The 14602-nt window shown below is 35.9% G+C and overlaps 1 protein-coding gene across 1 annotated transcript in view; it reads right to left on the bottom strand.

The window, feature by feature from the left end:
* Window positions 1-10675, bottom strand: part of LOC106878891 (V-type proton ATPase subunit E) — a 20342-nt gene extending 9667 nt beyond the window's left edge. The window contains exons 1-2 of the mRNA XM_052969892.1: window positions 10517-10675; window positions 2299-2397 (exon numbers count right to left, since the gene is read on the bottom strand). Of these exons, the coding sequence (XP_052825852.1) occupies window positions 2299-2397; window positions 10517-10549 (132 nt within the window). The 5' untranslated portion in view covers window positions 10550-10675. The remainder of the gene's footprint in view (window positions 1-2298; window positions 2398-10516) is intronic.
* Window positions 10676-14602: the final 3927 nt, after the last annotated feature.

Below are 14602 nucleotides of genomic sequence, written 5' to 3'. Positions count from 1 at the left end.
ATAATGAAATGTTCTCAAAATGCCTTAAAAGAGTAACACAACCTGGTTGTTGTGCTGAACTGTTCACTTTTCAATCCTTAAAATGATAAATGTTAAACAAATGATGGATTACATATTTCAGAAGAAAGTTCACACAAAACGCTTTGTTTAAAAACCCAAGACTGCCAACCATTATCATCCAACTCCTTAGCAGCAATTCAACATCTTTTCCATCTTAGACATAACAGATATTGTTAGATCTTCTTTTTTTTTTTTAGTATCTGGATTTCACTGGATGTGAGGAAGTAAGATGGTTACATGGATTATATTTTCTCTCAGTGGCTATATTCCTTCACTGCAATTTGAGATTTCATAATTTTGGTTTGTGAAGGGAAAAAATACTGAATGAATATAAAGAGACCCAAAGATACCACTCCAGCGGTTGAGCATCTATCCTTGACAAGATCAGAGAAGGCCAAAACCAAGTGGTCTCAGCAGTGGCAAGTGGTTTATCTCCTGCTAACAATGCAAACAAGAATGCTTATATGTAGCAAAAGTGCATATGAGAGATTTTCTCATGGTAACTATTGTAGTATTGTGTGTTCTATACAACATCCACTTTTAAATGGGGATAAATATTACCTTTTGATATTAATACTTGCTTCTGTCACAAAGAATTATTTGATAATTATTTTCTAAGTCTTACATATTTCTACTTCTCTCAGCAGCAGATGGAGGTGATAACATCTTTAACATTAGGATATATATATATCATCATCAAGGCAAAGAAAAGTGAGAGAAAATAGAGATGTCATAGGAGAGAAGTGTGTCTGTATAGACGTTGGTTCACTTGCAGTTAATGATTCTGCAAAGAAAGGGGCTTGTAAATGTCATTATGAAAGGCTGTTAAATGTAGAGAATGCATGGGAGAAGTTAGAGTCTGCCTAATGTAGACCCAACTGAGGGAGCAGCTATCTGAAGTGACAGTAGTTTGGAAGAAAAAGCAGTTAAGGATATGAAGACAGGGAAAGTTCTTGGGAGATGTTTAAAATATCTGGTGGAGTTGGATATGGCCTAGTCACCCATGTTAATTTGGTTGTCCACAAAGGGGTCATACACAACGATTGATGTAGCAGCATTATAGTCAACTGCTACAAAGGCAAAAGTGATGCCTTAGACGGAAATAATTAGAGGCATCAAATTGCTGGACCTCACAGAAAGGGTCATAGCCTAATTAATTAGGAAGAGAGTTAGTGTAGATGAGATGTAGTTCAGATTTGTGCTAGATGAAAGCACAACAGATGCTATATTCTTGGTTAGGCTACTCCATATTATATAAGGGTGGGGGTAATTGAGAAAGAAGATAGACAGGGTAGTGATAGGATGCCAGAGTATCTCAAGATATAAGGAAAGTGGATCACAGGGGTGAGAGTTTCATAAGAGAAATACCTGAGGGTTAGAGATTGGGATAGAGGTGAGGTTTATGGGGAAAAACTGTATGGAGAGGAGATGAGGTGAGAAAGAAAGGAGTGACTGAAGAAGGAAAATAATTCATAGAGTAAGAGAATGATGTGCAAGGTGTAGGAGTAGAGAGAGAGAAGTACATAAAGCAGAGGAGCTTTGGTAAATGGGGTATAACAGCAGATATAAGAGAAGTGTTAAGATGTAATGGGGTGGGGAGATCAATGGTTGAAGGCACAGAAAATAGGTGACCGATGGAAATATTTTGAGAAAGGGATGATAAGAGATGGAAGTGGTTTGGTGATAGGGTGGGGACTATAGAATACACTTGCTCAAGGTACCACAGAGTGGAACAGAACCTGAAACCTCGTGATAGCAAAGTGAGCTTCTTAACCACTGTCCTGCTTGCTGATTTACTAAAGGGATTGGTTGTTTTAACATCCATTTGTCTATTCTTGCATAGGTCAGACAAAAATTGTTGAGGCCTGTTTTCTGTAACCAGATGCCCTTTATGTCACCAACACTCATCTGTTTTTTTAAGTCAAATAATGTCTTGCTATGGCTGGATGTGTTTTCCATGGAAGACTAGAAAAAAAGGAACTACAATCATCCAATGATAATGGAACTGGAATAAACTTAGACACATCAAAGGACTCAGTTCAAAGATAGCTAGAATAAATTACTGCTGTGATAGATTTAAAGGGGAATATAATTACATGAGTGTATGCATTAATTGACCAACTATTCCACAATATAACTCTTTCGTCTTCAACACTTGATATCAAGTCAGTCACTTGCCAAACAAGTACAATTTCCAAAACATGAAACAGGAATTTCTTTAATCAATAAAAACTTTCAACAATTCTGTATTCTTTTCAAATGTTTACTCACCTTTACATCAATTTCTTCAGCCTTTTCATTAGCTTCTTGTTCTATAAAGGCCATCATATGTTTAATCTAAAAAACAAAAAATATGTTAGTAATAAGTTACAATAAAAAATACAATTAGATATGTCTGAAATCTGAGATACTGAAGAATGAGCGGAGTAAATAAAGCCCTCTCATTGAAAAGAAATATTTGTTTAACAAGTTATACTAGAACTTTCTAGAAACTAAGTTTCTGCAACCTGTTTCTATAATATAAACAAAAGCAACTCAGTAATCATCAAAAGGTGTATGGAAAATGATTTTACACTCTGGTTTGTTCAGTGTTCATACCTACCATGTTGATAATGCCATCTTACTTAAAGACTGTCGCAATAAGTCTGAGACCAGCAGCAAAAATTGCAGTGATAATTTTTCCTGGCTTTTGATAAAAAAACAAGTGTTTGATCCATCAAATGTATAAGAGTTCTTTCAGCAGTGATCTGAATTATTATTTGAAGGAAGTGGAACAGCAAAAATAGTCAAATGTTGGACATAATGTCCAATGGTATTTGATGTATTCATCTATAAGTTCAAACCTTATTGGAGTTGATTCAATAAATACCAAAAGTTATCAGATTGGTAGAGTTGCCACAGAAGGTAGAACTCTGGTTTAGATGTATGGTATCTAGTTCCTTGTTTATAATTCTGAGTTTAAAAAGCAGTAACATACAGAGTTCAAATCACTCAGATATGAGAGATAGGGGATAGGTATTGGATACACTTTGCTTTCCTCTTAGTTACAGGTGACATGGTATAGTGAATAGAAGAGATAAGGAGATGAGAAGGTAGAGTAGATAGGAAAAGAGATATTGGGGAGATGTGAGGGTATGCATCAGCAAAGGCTCAGCCATGCACGTGTGTGTGTGTGTGTGTGTGTGTGTGTGCATGTCTATATATATCCCAGCTATCATCACTACCCCAGTATTTTAGGGGCTCAGCCTTTTGCAGCATCACTTATCACCAGTTGACATGGTCCTCCAAAATCTCTTTCATCAGATTATTATCTTGGGATAGTTTCCTCACCAATATCTTGTCAAGTCTTCTTCAGTCTCCCAGATGGATCAGACGACCAGATTTTGCCTGTGCATTTCATTTTTGGTTTGGTTTCTATGGCTGGATGCCCTTCCTAACACCATCCACTTTACAGAGTGTACCGGGAGTATTTTATGATAGCACCAGCACTAGAGACATTGCCTTGTACTGTGTAAAGAGTCATCGTTATTCTGTGAGTTGTTTGTCCCCTCAAAAGGCATCGACTCAGAAGGTGAATAGAAGGAGTGAGAGAATGATAGTTAAAATGGTGTTGGAGGGTTTTTTGCTGAAGAAGAGTGAATGCTATGGATAGTAATAGAGAGGTCCAATGGTAAGATGGAGTCATGGAAGAATATAATGAATACGTAAGTGATAAAGTTGTTGGGATTGAATGTACCCAAGTCTAATACAACCCTTGTTACGTGGGTGGCACTGTAGTGAATAGAGATGAGTAAATGTTGGTGAAACGGGTGGGTCATAGAGGGAAAATATCATTTCTAGTTGCACGAGCTGTATTGTACAGAGGATAGAAGAGAAGGTGAATGTGAGATGAATGAGCACTTAACTAGGACTACTGGGCAAGAAATCCAAATATAGATGCTTCCCTTACCATCACCTTATATCATTATCATCAGTTTTTAATGTTCATTTTGCTATGGCTTAGGGATGAACAAATCTTCTCCAGTCAGGCATATTGCTAACCATATCTGTCCTGTGTCAGCATCTCTGTGGGACTCAACATCTTGAGATCAATCTTCACCAATTCAATCCATATCTTCCTAAGTCTCCTTCTACAGCAGGGGTTCTCAACCATTTTTTTTTATCTATGGACCCCTTTGATTACTATGTTATTTTGATGGACCCCACCCCAACATTTCTTTCAAAATTCCTATTCTGTTTTTCACACATTAACTTGTGTCGGTTGAACCATGTAAAATGTTAGAGAAAGAAACTGTTTCTTGCAATACGTACCAATGCTTACATCTAAAGTGGAGCCATTAAAATACCATTCTGGATACCCAATTGACTATCTTGTTGCATGGACCCCCAAAAATCTTATATGGACTCCATTTGACAACAAGGTTTCATCGACTTTGAGCAATCTGCACTTCTTTATACAACTGTCATCCTCCATATGCATCACATGGCCATCTTGGGGAAGTTTTCTCCTTTGTACTTCTTACATCCAGATTTCCTCTCACCTCATTTGCACTCCATCATTCATGCACACCAATGTTAGTTCAGCATGCTTGCTTCCTTTCTGTCTTGTCCTCAGAAATTCAAGGCTCATTACCATGCAGCACCACAGTTTATACACAAGCATCATACAATTTACTTTTCACTCTGAGAAAGAAACTCCTTGTAGCCAAAAAAAGTAAAAACTCCCTGAACTTTTTCTGTTCTTATTCTGACTACTATACTTTTGAAACATTCACCTCCATTGCTAATGAAGTCATCTAGAAACCATTTCTCATGTGCTTTTATTTGTATCAGCCACATACAAAGTCTACCTTCTCTGTTAACCTGTTTGTGATTCCACGACATTCACAATTTACACTGGACATACCATTTAGAATTGCTGCCTAATTCCTTTTCTACATATCAATCACAATCAGTTCTCTGATTAAAGCAGACTGCTGTCTTCTTTCCTAATTACTACAACCTTAGTCCTTCCTAAGTTCACTTTGAGGCCTCCTAATTCCAGGTTTCATTCTAAGTCTGGAATTTCTTCTCCAATTCCACTACAGATTCAGCTATGAAAACTCATCTTAATCTCCTCCTCTCTTGTGGCTTGGAGAACTAAAATAGGAAGGACTGAGAACTGAGCCTGATGGACCCCTTACTGATATTCTAAATCCATTACTGTACCTATTGCTTACTCTCACCTTCCGGACGACATCTCTCTACATATCTATTACCAAAGTTTAGGTAATAGGATTTCTATTGACATTGTAGAGACAGTCGACTAAATTCAATAAACTTCAAATACAAAACAATGGCTTAGAAAACATGGCTGCAACAGCTGGCATTGAATGTAATTAGTGGAGAGTAATTTAATAAGAATATCAAAGAACAATAGCTTTTCTTATGAATGTTAAGTTGTAAGTTTGTTGCACTAAAAGCAAATGATAAGCATTTAAAAACATACAATAGAAAGTATTGTATGTTAATTATACTGTATCAAAACAAAATTAATGCAATCTATCTGTCCGTCTGTCTGTCAATCTATAAACATATATGTGTGTATATAAAGACTATAAATGCTTGTATATCTCTTTTGTTAACGGAGAGAACCATCCAATGAAGTTCCAAACAATACAACACTAAGATATATCAATGAATTGCTCACAAATGCTATTGGGACATAAAATTCCCTCCACACTAGCAACATTTTATCATATCCATTAATGCTATTGTTTCAAGAAATGTTTTACACTTTTTAGCATTGCTAAACTATATCAAAGAAACGTAGCTTTCTCTCAGAAGGAAGTGGTACTTGAACACTGAGTACTTTTATCTACAAGGCTCAAAGATGCCATAATAGTTTATTGTTCTAATATCTGGGGGCAATATATCAGTTTCACCAGCACCCTTAATTATATTAAGCAATAACAATCTCTTCTTACTAACAGCAATCCAATCTAAGTTGAACATTGTGCAAAACCTTCATTGCATCTTATTTAGATGGACTTTGCACTTTCCACTTTAAACTATTCACTACACTTCAACTATTTCACTTTCTACCTCCTGCACCATAAAAATTTAATGCTGTCTAGGTTTTATAGAATATTTCAATATAAAACTATATTCCCAGGTTTTCCCAATCAACTACACATTTACATTTTACACTAATCAACTTCACTTTCTCATTTTTTTGATATCAATTATTCTCCATCTCTTCTTTAAGATTTAATGAAATTAAAAAAGCTTTTGTAGATTTTATATATATTGAGTAACTCTTGTAAGCCATTTCTTTGCATCTCACTGATATTTAAATTATAAATTTTTTCTCAAATCAATTTTCCCCACCAGATATCTCGCCAGAAAATCAACATCTGTAATCTTAAATACAAGAAAAGACCAACTCCTATCCTGGCAAACAATCATGCTTTTAGTCTCTGATAAATTTTTATCTGCTTCAAAAGTAAAGAGGTAATTTGTGAAAGAAATCAAAAGGTAGTAAATCTCTCTCTTACTGTTATCATTCTCTATGCCTCATTTATCCTGGTTCCTCTGATCCATTCCTATATCTTGTAGCATCACTTGCTACTTTCACCTCTAACCCTGCCCGCCCCCATGATCCACTGCATCTTGAGATGCTCCAGTATCCCACCACCACTTTAGTCCTCTTTCCAGCTACTCCCACCCGTATACAATGTGAGGTTGGCCTTGTATCTCTATTACAAGCTATTTGGGCTACTGTAACCTCTCAACATCCAACATAGAACCATTGCTTTTCTCCTTTCCCCAATTTACTTCAAGAGGCCTTTTCCTTTTTCTTTTCCTTCCAACCTTCCTTTTCTTGCAAGTTATTTGGCAACCTTGCTTGTGCCAGTGGCACAAAAAATGCAACCAGTATACTCTGAAAAAGTGGTTGGCATTAGGAAGGACATCCAGCCACAGAAACCATACCTAAGCTAACATTGGAGCCAACAGGTCACTGGATCCTGTCAATCAGTCCAACCTATGTCAACATGGAAAACAAACATTAAAGGACGATGATGATTAATTCAATACAAATAAAACATGTCACAAATCTAAGCTTAAATGAGATGAATTAAGATTATCAGTTTGATCTTAATCATCATTGAATGTCTTAATCCTGGAAGTGTACATTGTATTGGACTGGATTTTTAATGGGAACTCAAATTAAGAATAATAACATTGTTCAGTTTAGAAATGGATTTGTGCTTTGATTTCAGCCTGGTATTATGAAGACACCTGATGATGATTTGAGTCAACTGAAACATAATGGTTGATCCTTAGAAATAAGTGTTTACGATGATGTGATATAAAATGTCGAACAGGAAAAACAGCAAGAAACATAATTACACATACACACACAAGGTTCTATTTCTGTCTTTCCACTAATAGCCTTTAGACCAGCCCAATCTAATTGGTGAGATAATAACCATTAAAGTAATGTACAATGTGATTCAATGACAATACAAATGATAGTTCATATTGCTACATGAAAACCCACAGCTCAAGTTAAAACAGCAGTTCATATATTCAATATGGAAGACAATGAGAGTCGATTTAAAATAGTCAGTGATACATTAGTTTATGTGATATGTCAAAGTTTATGAGAATAAATCTTCATTTTTTGTTATTTAGTAGTTTTTAATGTCATATAATAAAGGTTGATAACTTGACTATTGTTAAGTTAAGCTGCTATCTCATGGTGAGACAAGCTGAATGGAGAGTTTCATTACAAAGCTGCATTTATGTTGTTTAAATGGGCAAAATGAGTGTGTAGGCTTGAAAGAAATGAAGCTAGTATACTCTGCTGGATGTCTAATGTCAGTGTGCATACACGACAGAGTGTAAGCACTCTGAGAGAAAAGTGGGACATCAGAAACATCAGATGTGGTGTGCAAGAGAGAGACGACTGGGCTGGTATGGTCCTGTGTTACATATGGATGAGGACAGCGGTGTGAAGAAGCATCACACCCTAACAGTAGAGAGAATCTGTGGAAGAGGTAGACCCAGGAAGGCATGGGATGAGGTGGTGAAGTATGACCTTCGAACACTGGGCCTCAGACAAGCAACCAAGACCATTGGAGATGGGCTGTGCTTGAGAAGATCTGTTTAACCAAGTGGAATCATAGTCGTGGTCAATGCCAATGTCGCCTGACTGGCACCCATGTCGGTGGCACATAAAAAGCTCCATTCGAATGTGACCGATGCCAGTGTTGCCTGACTGGCACCCATCCCTGTGGCATGTAAAAAACTATTCGAGCGTGACTGATGCCCATGCCACCTGACTGGCTAACATGCCAGTGGCACATAAAAAGCACCCATTTCACTTTAGGAGTGGTTGGCATTAGGAAGGGCATCCTGCTGTACAAACCTTGCCAGATCAGATTGGAGCCTGGTGCAGCGTTCTCGCTTGCCAGTTCTCAGTCAAACCGTCCAACCCATGCAAGCATGGAAAGTGGACATTAAACGATGATGATGATGAGGCTACATGGTTTGTAGAGTAGAAGCTGCAAAATGGCTTGAAGAATAAGCAGCAATGATGTAACAAAGAAAGATATGTAACTGTAAGCTACGATAGTTTGTGACAGTAGGTTTAGCTAGGACGACTAGTAACAGTAAATTGTGCACCATTGACTGTTTATATTTTCAATGTTCATGAAAATTATCAAAGCTGGTTTAGATTTTGGCAACTATGTAACTTGAAGTATGCCGAAATATCAAAAAGTTACATCATTATCAATAAGTGAGCTTAAAGTATTATAGAGGGTTACAAATTTAGAAAGGAAAGATTAGAAAATGTGTTTGGTGAACAAACTATGAAGAGGGGTTTGGCATGGATGACAAAAGTTAATGATCCTTGTGTGCATGGATAACGAGATGGAGAGAATATGTTTGAATAATTATTTTTCATGTTAAAACTGCAGATGAAATTTAAAAAAAAAAAAAAAAAAAAAAAAAGCTCATGTCATGATATAGGATTTGCTTTCCATGATTCTGAGAGTAAAACGTAGAGAATAGGAAAATAAAATTTCCCCTCTACTGCCAGAGTCAAGGTACTGACCCTCTACTGTGAGTAAAGGTACTTTATAGGTTACACAAAGTAGTAACACTCAATTCAGTAACTGAAGTTTTGAGTAAATAATGAAATGTTACACAACGAACATTTTTTTAAAGTTAAAATAAACTGAACTGAATTAGTTCGGCCGAGTTATTTATTAACGTTCTGCCAAGTGAACCCAGTTAACCTCCTTTAAGGGGAGGGGCTACAATCGATAGACTTGGTCGAATATTTTAAAAATACATCTAACAAATTAAAAATAAAAGGGAAGCAGTGAATTATATTGTAAAGGATCAAATTAAAACGAAGATTCTGGAGGAGTCAGCAAAGAGCTAATAAACAGATAATAATTTAATACATCAATAAAGAAATTCAACAAACAACACTGTGTTCAAAAGGCATTTTAATATACAAATGATACTGAACAATTTCCCTGAGATGCCTTCTGCATAAAATATATTCAGTTAAGTGAAGGGTAAAGAAATTCCTGCGAGGAGAGGTAGGATGGAAAGTTCGAAATTGAAATTTATAAAAAATTAATCAGAGACGTTAAATGCTGAGATTCCGTACAAGTTTAAATCTTATTCGATCGGTAATTTTTCAGATTAACACCCGCACGATCTTCACTAGGGTGTTAGGGTTACGGAATTCCATCCCTAACCGTAACCATAACCCTAACACCCCAGTGAAGATCGTGTGGGTGTTAATCTGAAAAATTACCGATCGATCTTCTCAACGAACTTGTCTAACACCAGACTATAACAGGATTAATGTTGAGGGAGAAAATAATTTCTTGAGAAGACAATAATGATATTGGAAAATATAAATTTAAAGTTGTTACTACTGTCTCGCATGATGAATAGAATTTTCATTAAAGCTAATTAGGCTTTTTTTCTCTTTCATCGAAGATTTAAATTCTCATCTTATCAACTCATTAATCTATAAGATTTGATGATTAGTAAATAATTAAGTTAAGTGAGTGCCTAGAGTTTAATAAAACAGAAGAAACCCTAAATACATAGAATACAATTACAAATTACGACGAATTCTATCAAAAATAAATTAAAAAATTGAAACAGGATTTCAGTCAACCAAAAATGCTGCGACTTGATTTATTAATTACAAGCAACAAATATTATTTAGAAGTGCTATATTAGTATCAGTTTATTTGGTAATAGACTTGAAATATTAAATGGAATTTAAGAAATGAAGTTATGAGGGGGTGAAAAGGGGTCCTTTACTAGAAATCCGCCTCTAAAAGGAAAAAAAAATAAGAGAAAGTTGGAAGTAAGGGAATTATCGTCGTTAATTCTTTGAAATAATATCAGGAAAGAAAGAAATGTTTTTTGAACTTACTTGTTTTTGAACGTCGGCATCACTCAAAGCCATTTTTATGAAATTAACTTCGACCAAAATCAGAGAAAAAAGAAATTCAGAAGATTTTCTGGAAGAAACTCCAAGAATCTCGTGACAGAATTTGACCTTCAGAGGAGATTGGAAACAGGTTTCACAAAGTTTCGTATCTTTTATTTGGTTTTTCTCTGTTATATTTTGAAACTATTAAAATATGTTAACTATTGTTAAAAATAAAAATATTATTATTTTTATTGAATTAAAATGTATTTTGTTATTTATCGTAAATGGATTTACTAAATGAATGTTTACAAAACTGTTTCTTTATTACGCGGTGTATTATGAAAAGATGTATCGTGTGAATTTTTTTAATAAGCTGATTTCGATGGTGGTTTAATCATTGGGTTGAATATAGCCGTGAGGTATTTTGGAAGCGAGTCAGAAAATGACTAGATATGGAGAAGACCCGAGTGTTTTTAATACACCATATCGATGCATGTGTTTTCTGTGACAAAAAGCAATGGAGACACCCATCTCTGTTTAACCGGAATTGCTTTTTTAAATACAAAGTTAATGTGTTGTAAACTTTTTGTACCTTATTCACTGTCCCATTAAAAATTTCTATGCTTTATTCTGTGTGTCACAGAGGGGAAAATGATTAAAAATCATTGCTATATACTGTAAGACACTTTTAATAAGCAAGACCTGCATCGAAAATCAGCATGGGTTCCAGTTCTCCTCTTTTCTACAATTCTTTCTTTGATTATCCTCTCTCTATCTCTCTCATTCTTTTCTCTTCGGTAACCTTCCCAGCATTGAATGAAAAGAAACAATGTAGTCAGAATTCTAGTTTTGTTAGGAATAAGGCTGCCTCTCTAATACTGAAGCCACGTGAAAATATATCCAGTACAATCTGTAAAGTAGTTGGCATTATGAATGGCATCCAGTCATAGAAATTTTGCTAAAAGTCAAATATACAAGAGTATCATCCCCAGCTCATTTAGGAAAGCAATAACTTGATTTTCACCATAACTTATCCAACCCATGCAGGAAAAAACAGGCGTAAAATGACGATGATGAGTTGTAATTCAGAGAAATGAACAGAAGTCACTTGCAACTGAAGACAGTGGTAACAGTCTTCTTTGATTACTCCACTTTTTCATTTTTGCTTAATATTTTTTACCCATTTCACTTTCTGGCTTCAACAAATTCACAATTACTTGGATTAACTCTGAAAGTGGGCATAGAGCAAAGAGACGTTCCTAAAATCAATGTACAAGGCATCAAGTATTATAAATTGAATATATATTGAGTGAAGCTTACATAGTTTGAAATCATCATCATCTTCATCCGACGTTCTCCTTCCATGCTAGCATGGATTGGACAGTTTGACAGGAGCTGGCAAGTCAGAAGGATGCTCATCACCTGAGGAATGAGAGGTAAAGAAAGATGGTGGGTTTGTGCTAGGTGATAAGTGGTTAGAGCATGAATAGAAGGCCAGATTTTCTTGCAGCAAAAGAGATACATGGCTACCTCAGTTGGGGAGAGAGAGAGAGAGAGAGAAGATGATGAAGATGTGACAAGGAGTTGGGTTCACTCAAGTTACAGGAGAGTGTATATAAGTGGATCCAGGGATTAGATAAAGTGAGTAAGTTCGCAAGACTGTGAAAGGCGGGTGGGAGGTGGAAGGGAAGGAAAGTAGTGAGTGGACACGAACAGAGAGCGGGGTGTTAGGAGAATATATTATGGGGGAGAGGTTCAACAGGGACATATTGTGTGGAGGTGGATTTTTGAGAGTAAGAAGGGAGGAGAGAGATGGGTTGTGGGGAAAAGATTTGTCAGGTGTTGATTGTGAGCAGGGGAATGGACATAAGGACATGCCTTTATGGCCTTAATTTTAGTTAGCCGGACAGGTCCTCTCAAGCACAGCAAATCACCAAACATCTGTCCTTTGCCATTTCATCTGTGAGGATCAACATCTGAGGATCATTTTTCATCACTTTGTCTCATGCTTTCCTTGGGCTTCCTATTTAACAGGTTCCTCTATGTTTAGAGATTAGCACTTTTTTTATGCAGCTGTCTTCATCCATACTTATCACATGACCTTACCAATGCAGTATTCTTTGCTGCACACTACATCTGATGCCTCTTATACCCAGTTTTTCTCATAAAATAATAACTTCTAATATGTGTAGAAGATCAAAAATTTAAGAGGAGCATTTTGTTAAATGAAAGGCAAAGGTTGAGTTCAACGAAATTTGAGCCATAGTTAAATATAATAATACATTTTGTTCGACATTCTTATGATTTTGTCAATCCCCCATCCCAAGCAAAAAACAAACAAACAAAAGGACATTTTAGCAGGAAGGATTTTGTGTAGGAGTGCCTGTTTGCATGTATGAAAATGAAGAAATACTAGAGTTACCATTGTCTTCTTCCTTGCTGAAGACTCAACCATCTTTAAGATGGTTAATTTATCAATAACTGCTGCAAATATATCTGATTAAAAAAGATGATAATGGCAACTATAAAAATTTAGTTTGTAGTGGCGCGAAATTATGGCCGCCATTAAGGAAGTACAATCTACGCATGCACAAGGGACTTGCCTTCCCGGAAGCCCCTCGAGTGTGCATGCGTAGTAAAACCAGTACTTAAAGCGCTTTGCGCGCTTTCTAAGCCTCTTTAGCGCGATGCTTTTGACATGACAACTACTTGCTCCTTTGGCATGCCTCAACGAAGCTCTTAATATCCAGATGCCGATTACAAGTCAACCAGCGGCTGCTAGGCTGAATGACACAAGATTTGTAAAGCCAAGCATCACCAAAAATAAAACTTATTTTATTATGTTGTTAATTGTTCTACTGTTTCTTAATATGTAATTTTGTTGAAAGGTGATAGAGAGAGGCTAAAGTCTCTATTGCAACTATCAACCTTTTACAAGTTATTGAGAATTTTTTGGCAGATGCCATTCAATATATGGTTTTAAAAAAATTTAGTTACATATTTGCAATAGAATTTGAAAACTATAAATATTTATCAATATATAACCTTGGGAGCCTGGTGTTGCCATCCGGTTTCACCAGTCCTCAGTCAAATCGTCCAACCCATGCTAGCATGGAAAGCGGACGTTAAACGATGATGATGATGATGATGATGATAGGTTTTGGTCAGTATAGGTCCAGGAGATGTCTAACTTAATAGCACCACTTGGTTATACAGATCACATCTTTTGAATAATACTTCTGATGAAGTGGCTGACACAAAGAAAAAAAAACATCATGTAAAATTAATTTGACACAGAAAAAAATCTTTTCTACTCTAGGCACAAGGCCTGAAATTTTGGGGGAGTGGGGACAGTCTATTAGATCAACTCCAGTATGCAACTGGTATTTAATTTATTGACCCTGAAAGGATGAAAGGCAAAGTCAACCTCGGCGGAATTTGAACTCAGAACGTAAATGCAGACAAAGTATTTCGCCCAGTGTGCTAACATTTCTGACAGCTTGCTGCCTTGACACATAAAAATCAGGCAAAAATAATTATCATTGAAACATATGAAGGTGATATAATTTCACTCTACATTCTCCTTTGTTGTACAATGACTACTATGACCAACAGAAGTGTAACATGGAATTATCTGTAATAACATGAATTTTCTTCCTTAGCATCTATTTTGGAGTATAATAGAACATAAATTTTTAATACAATTGTTATGCTGTGCACTTTATTTAGCACTTACACACATACAGCTAATATATATATATAGCTGTCTAAGAATCCAAAGATTAGGTAAAAATGCACTTGTACATTTGTCAGTAGAGTGGGTATATTAATTAAAGTGTACAGTACAATATATCCATTAATGGGGGATCTTACCAACCAGTTTTGCACTAAGGGTTCAATTAAGTAACTCTGCACTCTTCAGAGATAGCACTTGCCATCTCTGAAGAGTGCAGGGTTACATGATAGAACTGTTACCTAACACTCCATTGAACGTCTAGTGTGAAATTGATCAGTAAGATCAGCCATAATGGATATATTATACTGTACACTTCAATTAATATATATATATATATATATATATATATA

Source organism: Octopus bimaculoides, chromosome 8 (genome assembly GCF_001194135.2).
Source record: "Octopus bimaculoides isolate UCB-OBI-ISO-001 chromosome 8, ASM119413v2, whole genome shotgun sequence".
Classification (NCBI taxonomy): Eukaryota; Metazoa; Mollusca; class Cephalopoda; order Octopoda; family Octopodidae; genus Octopus; species Octopus bimaculoides.
The sequence above is the reverse complement of the archived record's forward strand: the minus strand, read 5'-3'. Positions and strand labels throughout refer to the sequence as shown.